We start from the raw sequence: 11,905 nt of genomic DNA, 5'->3' as shown, positions 1-11,905 counted from the left end.
CCATCAGTAATGGAAATTACATTAGTAGGAATATAAGCCGAAACATCTCCCGATTGCGTTTCAACTATAGGTAAGGCGGTCATACTCCCCTCACCTAACTTAGAACTTGATTTAGCAGCTCTTTCCAAAAGGCGTGAGTGCAAATAAAAAATATCTCCTGGATAAGCTTCGCGACCGGGCGGTCTGCGTAATAGAAGAGACATTTGGCGATAAGCTTGGGCTTGTTTGGAGAGATCATCATAAATGATTAAAGTGTGTCTTTCACGAGTCCTTATATGGAATTACAACCTTTATTTTATAAATCAATGTTAGGAAATAATTATTTCTAACAAGTGCATGATATCCATGCTTTACAGTGTACGTAAACACCTCTCAAATCATCCGTCCATCTCCATGTGTCCTTGAAATGTTTTGATATGGGCATTGCTAAAACCCTCCTCACGTCCTCTTCGACAAATAAATCGTCCAGAATCTCCTTATCCCAACAACCATTAGCATCCATCAAACCGCTAACTTTAGCATCGTATCCCTCAAATCATCAATGCATGTAGTCTGAAGATTAGGATTAGCAGGATCAGCGAGCCAAGGCCAGCCAAAAATACTGGAGTCTTCACAATCCCCTATAGTGCGAGCTATACCAGACTTCCTGTTGGCCTGCTAGAATACTTCTCCAAGTGTAGCTAGGATTGCCACCCAACTGAGCTTCCAAAAAATCATCGGGGAAAATACCTTGCTTTCAGAAGCTTACACACCAACCTTGCTTGGCTAGAAGTGCGATATTAAATTCATGAATATTTTTTAAATCTCATACCACCAAACTTCTTCGGCTTGCTCAAACGCGACCAACTCAGCCAATGAATACCACTTTGTCTCTCCCTACCGCTACTCCACCAGAACCAATTCATCAACTTCTCTATTGAATCACATATTTGATTGGGTAAGAGGAAAACAAACATTGTGAAAATCCCGAGCCATTCAGTTATTATTATTATTATATTATTATTATTATTAAAACTTAACGGCTTGTTCGCAACGGCTTTCGCGCTAGCTTTATAGTATAAGCTTTAGCGGTAGCCAACAAGCCGTTGCTTGTTCCTTTTGCGCCTAATTCTAATTTCCAGCTGCTAGCACTATTAAGTAAAGGGAAAGAGTAAACTGCTTTCCTCCCTCCAATTATATGCGCTTCCCGGGGGTTATCAAGCTTCAGTCGGTTATCACGTTTGATTCCGGTACTCTTTTTATTTATAACAACAACAAACTCACTAATAATAATCTATTTGTTTTCTTTACATATAATAGTATTAGCTATTCGAGTTTCGGTTCGGTTCGGTTCAGTTTTTAACCAAACCGTTCAGTTTACAAGAATCCTGAGAGGTTCAGTTTTTTGATATATTACTAGTTCGGTTCCGAACCGAATTGCCCACCCTAGTTATTGCCCATATTGCACTTGAAACTTCGCTCATTAACTCGTTTTCATAATAATATAATACACCTATCAAACACTTAAAACCGCGTAAATTTATCAAAATTTTCAATTATTTCTGAAATTTTAACATGGCTTTTAAAAATAAAATTCATACTTTTCTATTTTATATGATCTAGGTTTATATATATATATATATATATATATATATATATATATATATATATATATATATATATATATATATATATATGAGTTCTATTGACTCTGTTACAATGTAGTATCTGTTCATACATACTTTCTCAACCTACTGAAGCACAAAGAGTCAATGCTCACACTGTGGTTCGAACGTGAGACCTCTCAGTTGAGAAGCCACAGTTAAGTATTGATAATATATTTTATCATTTGATTATTTATTCTATTTTTTTTATTTCTTATATCAGCCAGACACATAAATATAATTCTCTATAATTATTAATATAAACAAAATAATAAAATGGTATTCTTATTTTGTGTATCCTTAGTGACGTCCACTCCATCTATCGGAGAAATGATAGGACATTAGAAGTTAGAACCCCCATGTGGAAGTAAATTAATCATGTACCAGGTTGTTGACTTGTTGGCAAAGAATAACAAGTGCAAATTTCCTTAAAGAATTACTGTTCATTATTCCATGAATATAACGAAATATTTACAATAAATAATAATATAATTAATCATTTGTTTTAATGGTTTGCTATAATTCTATAACAATATAATGTAGAATAGGAAAAAAAATGTACTTATGGATTAAACCGAATATTCAATTTGAAAGAAATAAAATAATTATTTTAAAATATATGCTATATATATTCAAAAATGATTGAGGCGTGGTGGCCGGTGTACTACAGTCTCTACTCGAAAACAAGCCTCCATGATTAAAAGATTTTGATCACGTACCCTAATGTTAATGTGCATACTATAATGATTGAAATGTGGGTAGTTGTATTCATTAAATTGGTAATAATTGCATAAATATTATTTTAATCCTTTCAGACCCTTGATTTAACTCCAATTTCACCTACTCTTGTAAAATTGATGAATCATGGAGTTAGAATCCTAAAATAAAAAAATATATAAAATATAATGATGTGCAAGTATAATTTGCAACTCATGTTAATTTGAATGTATCGCATTAACTGTGCTAAGTTAACAAATGAAGAAGTTTAACTAGTGTTGGAGTTACATGCAAGCCTCCTCCGCCTCGTAAATGGCAGTAGCATGTGATTCCATCAAGGCAGCAATAATAGCTCGAGTCCTCCAATGATCTTCTTGCTCTTGTTTCAACGAAGCAGTTAGGGCTTCATGACTTGCTGTTAGGGCCTCATGACTTTTTCTTAGCACGCCAAGTTAACCCTGGCCTCCATAGTGTTCAGAGACCCTTTCCGTGCCAAGAGAAGCTCCTTAATGCGCTTGTTATCCTTAATAATTAATCTCATGGAATAGTCGCTAACATTGGGTGTGAAGGACGTACTTAGTCCCTCTAGCATAGCCTATAATAAGAATAAGGTGAGATAGAAGTGTGACAAGTAAGATCTTAAAGTAAGTAACCGACCTCCATGATGTGCCTAAGGTACTACTCCTGTAGCAAGTTCACATACAGCCAAGTAGCTCACATCTACTAGAGGGGCCATGCGAGCGGCATACTCGAAAATTTCAATATCACCACTTATTAGAGACCTCCAGGGGGCGCGTCCATTCCTAGCCGAATCAAATTGGTCCGGACATGTAGAGTTTGGTCCGAAGAAGTTTCCCCCCTGCTCGAGGGCTGCCTCGAGGACTTAACTGGAGTAGAGGCTAGGATTGGTGGAGACAGCATCACCTCTCATTCACTGCCACCTAGCTCTTCTTCCCTTTCTTGTGAGAATTGTTTGCCTTACTTTTCTTAGGCGGAAGATTTTGTGAAAGCCTTGACAAGTATCGATCTGACCTCGAAGATATGGTACCTGCGAAATATGAACATGGTTAGAGTTTGTGATTTAGGGGAACAACCAAGCATGATAAGATACCAGTCGATTCAAGGAGAGCTGGTCGAGCCCTCAAGAAACCTAACTTTGCTAACTCAGCTCCCACTTGGTGGTATACTTAGCGACCTTTATAGGACCACGCACCCCTCATTAGCTTAGCTACATCCCTACACACGGAAGGACTCTTGTATAAAGATCGATCACACCGCACTTGGGACCCCATGTAACGTTAAATAGGGGTGAAAAACCGAGGGAGACAAAAATAAATTTTAGCTTCCACACCTTATTAAAGGAAGAACGGTCATCAAAAAGCTTACGGTGGGGTCTAGAAGAAACAACAGCGAAACTTTTACTCTCGAGGGAAGACGACCTACCAACTAGAAATAATGTTAGAAAAAGGCTTAATGTGGGCTCTACCTTTCTATTTCGGCATAAATAAATAAAGCCAGGAATTGCTTGGTGGCCGTTGGGGACAAGCTGACTTGGGTTTTTCTTGTAATAATTCAAGAATTCTACTAGAAAGTTATGAAAAGGAAACTGAATCCCCAACGCCATGGATAATAGGTAAACTCCAAAATATGTGTCTCGGGGAGGACGGGTAATATTAGCGTTATACTCGTGAACGACGGTGAGAATGCTATGACCAACAAGACCTCAGGCATCATCCAAATCTTGGCAATCTAATTGAGGTTGTATAGACGCTATAAGGGAAATATCAAGAGGGGAGTGCAAGGGCTTGCTTGTGCCTCTTCATTTTTAAGCGAGTTTTTTACACTTGTAAATTAAAAAATGAGGGGTTGTCAGTATAAGGAATAAGGGGAAAATTATCAAAAAGGGGAGTAAGGTCGTCATCATAAGGAAAATACTCTTCATCGTTAGAAGGGAGGTCATCATCATCGATTGAATATACCACATCCATTGAAAAATCGGGGAGACTAACATGGTCAACATGCTAGCGAAAACACTTAGAGGCAAGCCCTCTAGCAAAAAAAAAAAAAAAAAAAGATTCGTCGAGGTTGCCTCGGCATTGGCCTGAGGCCTCGCCTCGTGCCTTTGCCACGACCAAGGTCACCTCGGCCTTCACATGGCGAATGCCACACTTAGGTCAAAGCCTCTCAAAAAATAAAAATAAAAATAAAAAAGTATACTGAAGAAAAAGAAAAGAAAAAGAAACCCAGACAAGAACTGATGAAGGGGTAGTTAAAATTACTGTGGGTAGGGTTTTATATAAAAAATGAGACATGAAGAAAAATGAAAGAAAACATTTGGAAATAAAAAGAAGGGAGAGAAAATAATACATAGAATCCTATATTCCCAAATAATTCAGGAATAAGATTCTAGAATAATTTAAGAATATACCGTTGCTACAGTTATATTATTACTCCCAAGTCAGCTCAAATACTTTTACTGACTCAGGATTAGGGGCTGGTGACAGGATAATTGGACAGGCACCTGACCCGTTATCACCCGAAGGAACCAAAGGCCATGTAACGGAAACATCTACTCCACCAAGCTATATTCAAGAGAAAGTAATTATGGTGATGACCGCACTCAATGTATGCTCAGTTCTTCATTACTATGGAAACTGTTACTTGAGCAGATCGAGAGACATTGCAGACATTATTATAAGTAGGAAACCTTTTAGTAGGCAAGACATGTTCTAATTCTTGTACTCAACACTCTAAGCAATACAACTCTGATTAATTTCTACATAATATCCGGTTATAACTTATTTACCATCACTTGTTGTCGTCTTTTTTTAACTCAAGTATTCTAAATTTGCCATACCAAATCCTAAACCCCATGAATTTGTCCCTAAGTATATAAGGTGGTAAAATCCAATCTATCCAATATTGATGCCCACATTAAGCTATACACTTCTCACTATGCAAAAAGAGTCCAACCCCAACTCTTGTCTAAATTTGGAGAGGTTAATTCCATATTGTATGTTGTAGGGTCTGAACCCTCACTAAAGCAAGTTTTAAGTTTTATATAAAAAAATAAAAAATAAAATAAAAAATGCAAGAAAATTAGAGCTAGGCTCTCTGATTAATTGTAATCTAATTGTCTTGTTTCCTTAAAAAGTCTTTGTTTTAATTAATGATTGAATTCATACCCCCATATAATATTTCATGAATTGGATCCATGGGTGTGTTGGCCGGGGCATTAATTCAAGCAGTAGTCCACCAAACTAAAATAATGATATTAGTGCTTAGTTAACACCTTTGTGGCTCTCTTTCTAGTGATGCGGTGACTCTTTAAGCGGTAGTTTTTTTTTTTTTGAGTATTACAGACTCTGTTACACGGTAGTATCTGTTCATAGTTACTTTCTAAACCTACTGAAGCACAAAGAGTCAACAGTCGCCTCGACTGAGGCTCGAATCCACTTCCTTCCGTATGAGAGTGTAAATCGGGTGTCACTAGACCACAAGGTCATTGGCTTAAGCGGTAGTCGATAGTACTCAAAAAAATTTAAAAAGAAAATTGAATAAGTGAATGCACAAAGACAATACATTCACCGTGATTTAAACCTGTGACATTCAATTTAGAGGAGTCACAGAGATGCGATTAAACTACAAATTATTTGGGAGCGAGTTTGGTTATGTCGAATTTGTATGAGGGAAGTTGGAAGCAGATGGCAGACAGAGACGGGGCGGGGGCAGGGTAGGCGTGAGCAATGGGCATGCGGAGGGGTCATAATAATATAATGTGAATTGTGAAGGAATGGAAGTGGAGTAATTATATTAATTAATTGTGAGATAGAGAATGGGCTAAAATAACGTGAGGATAGCCGTAAATCACGGGGGTTTGACGCCCTCAGCCCTCACTAGTCTTTTTCTAACACCACGTGAGACTCTGATTTCTGATTCCCGCTTCGGTCCCAATATACCCATCAATACATTTCAACTCTTATATATGTTCGTTCGTTGCTCCAATCTCCTCTCTCTTTCTGCATGCATGTCCCATACCTATACATACACGCATCCTTTCATATACTCTCCTGTCTCATTTCATATGCCAAGTCAATTGATGACACCTCGTTCAAATTTCTTTTATAACTCAATTTAGTGCTAATATGCAAATTTTTTATATTTACAAATAAACTCCACCACAAAAAGTTAGCTTATGATGAGAAGAGGGTTGACCCCAACTTTAAGTACAATTTCACAATATCTTGTGGAGCTAATGTAGGATTGGATCATTTCTCATCCCTTGAGAAGCCAACATTCACAACGGCCTACTTTAGATGGATCATACTTCAAACTCTTCTAGGTACCAATCAAGTAGCAATTTTTTTCTTTAGATGGCATCACCATGATCGGGATCTTATCAAGCATCTTGTAACCCTTTCTTAGGTCGACACTGAACGAGTGGATGGATTCACTCTGGATAGTTTTCATTCCAAACTCTTTTCGCGAGATTTCTTTTGAACTAATTTTATCAGATACCCATTAGCCTTTTCTCACAACACACCACCCTCTCAATGAAAACACCAAATGATACAACACTCAAGTCAAGACTTTGCACGGATACTTGCTTTGAGAAATTTTTCATGACGATTGTTTTGATCTTGTGCGCGGAGGGTTGACAATGGCCTTGTGGTCAAGTGACATGTAGTGACTCTCTCAAATGAATAAGTGAAAAAGTTTATTAAAGAAAATAAGTGGAAAAATTATTTGACCAATGAATAATAAATAGAATATTTAAAAAGAGTAATTCTATTTTTTTTTTTTAAATCAAACCTTTAATTAAATAAAATACTATGGATCTAGCTACTGTTGCGCATGATAAGAGTATAGTGTAATACTGTAATTACAAGATGTACAAAATATTTTGACATCTATTATATTGGAGTGCACAATAGGTGTATAGTAAATAGTAATATTGTTTGTATAACGTACTGCAATGTGGCTATTTGCTACCTTATAATGGCACAATGCTATAATAACATTCAATACGTTAAAATACAATAATGAATATATTTGCAGTTCTTATATATATATATATATATAACCAACTGAGAAATATAGGTCGGTGGAACAGACAGCCACGACCCTTAGACAGACATATGATGGAAAATAGTTATACCATGGACTCGAGTCCAGCTTGCAATATGGACCCGTATCCATTTACATACTGAAGGTTCACAATTTATATATTGAATGTTAGCAATTTGAGTTGTGAACATTCAATATATAAATTGTAAATATTCAATGTGTAAAAAACGGTGTATTTTAGACTCGGGTCCATCTCACAAGGTGGATCCGATGGATCCACGTGAGTAAGATTGTTGTAGTAGAAAGTCAAGTATTTAATTCTTGAACCCATTGTACAGAGTAAAAGAAAATCAAATTAAATTATCTATAATACTTTATTATTATGAAAAATTTGCATGTAAATAAAAGTTAGCTAAACGCAGGGCATATATATAAATGGGCCGAGGATTTAGGAACGTAGGCATGCATGAGCAAGATGTATGTGTAATTATTGTGAAAGATTTTGTACTTTGGGGGAAGCCTTATAAACCACACTTTAGAAACACCCATGTGGACACCATGTGAGGGTTCCTTTTTTTCCACTTTAATTTGTTGCCAAAGCCAAAACCCCCCAAAGAGTTTTTCTTCTTCAATTCAATTCTTCTATGTCCCACTTCAATTTCCCTACCATCTCATCTCATCTTCACCAGGTTTTCCGGATCATGCCAATTTTCCCTTTTCCACTCTTTTTTTTAATATATACTCACTATTCACTACCATAAGTACTGTATATTTTCATCATCTTCCATGTTTTGCCAAGAAGTCGATATAAATTAAATGTTTAAGTTCAACGTCTTGTTATCAAAACATAACATTAATTTCTATCAAGTTTAAAAAAAACAAACTTTATTATTTATTTAGATGTACTGATAAGTGTAATTGGGTATGTATACATAGGATATACCAGCACTCTGAAGCACAAAAAGTCTAACAGTTGACTCCACTCCCATCATTCATGTAAGAGTGTAAATCAGGACACCGGGTGTCACTAGACCACAAAGTCTTTGGCTGTCATAATCACTTATTTGTGGGTAAAGTTGAAACTTGTAAATATGAGATTCCACACCTAAAATCAAATATAATAAATGTTCACAGCAAGTACGCAGTCGAGTGATAGACTATGATTCTCGTACCAAAAAGTCATAAGTTTGATTTTTGTTTCAGTAAATAATATTTTTTCAGTCTAATTTGTTGCAAATGATCTTATTATACACGAGCAGGGTATATATACCTTATTCACATTTTCAGGTAGTGATTGTGAATTTCTCTCATTACCAAAAAACAAAAAAAAACAAAAAAAAAAAGTTCACCTTTTATTTAATCTTTTTTTTTATAACAAAGGAAATTTAGCTCGTAATCACTGTTTGATGATGTGTACTGGGTAAATACTGCCTTGTTTATTTAATCTTTTGCTCCCTAAATAAATATATCATAACTAAATACATTATATCCTATATAGAGGAACAAAGTTCAACTATTACGTACCAACTATATTTTAATTTCTTCAAGCAGATTGGGTAGGGGGCCTTTAATTTGCATGCTGCAATCAACTATAAAGCTTGCTAATAAGCCAGTTTATATATTAACCACTTTTTTGTGCACATAGAATTTGAATTTATAATTTATAATATTTTAATGCATTGTGATACTATATTAAAATACAGATTTAATTTATAAATTATGATAAAATCATAATTCTTGAGGTTAGTTAGATGATTTAATTATAATAAAGATGAGATAGCGTATAATGTGGAACATGCATGGTTTCAAGAATGACGATAAGGAACCACAAAACATGAAATCCAGCAGACAAATAGAAAGGTGATTGTTGACTTCACGTTACACTAATGCTTCTCTTGCCTCCTACACGTTCCCCCCCCCCCCCCCCCCCAAAGCATTAGTATTTGTACAGTGGAAATTAGTTTTAGAAAAATAAAACTTGTTATAATAATCTTTATAATATATACATACTTCTATCACATAGTCTATATTGATTGGATCGATTGAATTAAGAAAAAAGGGGACGACAACTCTATTAATGATTAGTTTGTTAAACTAATAAATTAGTTTAAACATCTATGTTTTTAACATAGTCAATACGAGATCGATAAAATGAGAGTAGAGTATTACAACTCATAATTTTTGCAATTCTACAATATAATTACAAACAGTCATCACTAATCATTGCCAAATTTTCAAAGCTTAATTAATAATCAAGATAAAGTCTATCTCGAAAACCATTGCGGATCCCACAAAGAAACTAGGTAAGAATTTCATTTGAGTTAATTAGAGAGATATTTTATGACGACTAATAAGAAAGCATGAGTTAGACTATCAATATTTGAAAATTGTTTTATTTCTTGGTTTTTTTTTTTAAATTTTTGGTTTATTGTTGTGATTCAGAATATCCATTTTATAATGTAATTGTGCATTTTTTTAGTTTACACATAATCTTAGCTTACGTGACATTTGGTCTACAAAATAATAGTTTGATTTAAAGTATTGAGAATATAAAACTAAAAAGAACAATTCTTTGTTCACTAGAGTTACAAGACAATAATGTTTATTCAGTACACACCTTTGGATAGTGGCTACAGTTTTCCTCTATCACTTGAAAAGTTAGAAAGATTTGATTATTATTATATATTCTTAAGGAAGAGGTGAAAGAAAATAATTAGGCGTGAGATGGAAATATGTTAAAAGCAGTTGTTGTTGTCATACTAAGTTACAAAAGTTAGGTTTTTGATTGACATTAAACCATTAAGCTAGGGGACCTCAGCTCATCAGCTCTTAATTAATATAATCTGTCTTAATTAATAATTAAAAAAATATATATAGCACCGGATGCACGGCACTCCTCAAATCTAGACCGTCCAATCTCACATCTCAACCGTGCATAAGAGTTCACACTCAAGCAGTGGTTCTCACCTGAACCGACCATATATATATATATATATATATATATATGTATGTATGTATGTATGAATGAAAATTTGGAAGGGTTATTAGCTAGGTAGGTGGTAGCTAGGGTTTTTAGATGGAATGCATATATGGTGCGGGGGGTGGGGCATGCAGTCCCATGTGCCAGCATGTGCTGTGTCTTTCTCCCATTGCCCCACCACCCTCTCCCCACTCCAATCAAATAAATTGGCTTTTTACACATTCTTCTTCTTCACATACATTCATTCCCTTCTCTCTTTCCTTTTTTTCTTTTTTCTTTCAATTCTCCTCAGCTTTCTAATTATTAATTATTCCATCTTCAATTTGCCGGCTGCTGCAAGCACTCATCCACTATCTGATCTTTGGAATGAGATCAGATGATCTAAGTTTATTTATTTTCAATTCTCCTCCAATCCACACACCCCATAAGGTATATATATAGTAAGTGATATAGTGAAGTTTGTTTTCTTTAATTTAATCCCGGGTTAAATTAATTATTTGTGGGTATTGCATGCAGATAGATAGCTAAAATGCAGACTGCAATTAGTTCAGTGAAAGAAGAATTTCTGAAGAAATGGATAAAAGGTCTCCAAACGTACGACGCTTGCAAGAGGGAAATGAGCGTAACGGAGAGGAAGAACGCCATAAAGCTATCGGCGGATATAGCCATGGCCTCCACCACCACCACCACCACTAAACAGTGTCCGCCGGCGATTTGGCGACGCTCAGTAATGGCGGCGATGAAATCCAAACACGCGGCGGCGGAGATGAATTGGAAGAAAAGCCGCCGCATGCGCAGGAGATGTTTGATGAAACGCATTCGTCGTGGAAAGCGTAAGGCTTCAAATTCAAAGTATAAAGCGGCGGCGAGTTGCAGTGCAAAGAGACTGGTGAAGAAGAGAAGCGCAGTTCTGAAAGGACTTATTCCGGGAGGAGAATGCATGGAAGATGATAACACTTTGATCAAAGAAACCCTAGATTACATACTCGCCCTGCGACTTCAAGTTGACGTTATGCGCCACCTTGCCTCTGCCTCTTCCTCCTCGTAGTACCATAATGTTTTTCTTAAATTTATTCTTCATTTTTTCCCTTAATTTCTTTCCATGTTCAGTTCAGTTCAGTTCTTCCTTCAATTCTGGTATGATATATATGATGCTACTCCATAGATCCATTATTGAATTATTAAACTCCCTGAAATTTCATTTCTGGTCTTATATTAGGTAAATTAACTAATGGCGCCTTAATTACCTGTGGATTAATTATATGTGCATGTCTAATTGAATTGCTTACTATTATGTCTGAAACGAGTTTCAACCACATGATCCATAAGTAGGGCCATCAATCTGTCCTCTTATATGATCTACTTAAGAAATTTCACTAAATTATTAAAGATTGTATATGTATATTTATGATCATGCAATAGTAGCTTATTATTATGATATTGGAATACTATGTACTATATATATTTGTTTGTTTGTATGTTGAAAGTTTATTGAAAT

General features: G+C 35.5%; 1 protein-coding gene across 1 annotated transcript; it reads left to right on the top strand.

The window, feature by feature from the left end:
• Window positions 1–10,646: 10,646 nt before the first annotated feature.
• On the top strand, window positions 10,647–11,608 carry LOC116002541 (transcription factor IBH1-like 1). The gene is made up of 2 exons (XM_031242711.1): window positions 10,647–10,836; window positions 10,924–11,608. The coding sequence occupies exon 2, from the start codon at window positions 10,937–10,939 to the stop codon at window positions 11,453–11,455; it is 519 nt and encodes a 172-aa protein (XP_031098571.1). The 5' UTR covers window positions 10,647–10,836; window positions 10,924–10,936; the 3' UTR covers window positions 11,456–11,608.
• The last annotated feature ends 297 nt before the right edge of the window (window positions 11,609–11,905 follow it).

The sequence above is a fragment of the Ipomoea triloba genome, chromosome 13 (assembly GCF_003576645.1).
Source record: "Ipomoea triloba cultivar NCNSP0323 chromosome 13, ASM357664v1".
Taxonomy (NCBI): Eukaryota; Viridiplantae; Streptophyta; class Magnoliopsida; order Solanales; family Convolvulaceae; genus Ipomoea; species Ipomoea triloba.
The sequence above is the reverse complement of the archived record's forward strand: the minus strand, read 5'-3'. Positions and strand labels throughout refer to the sequence as shown.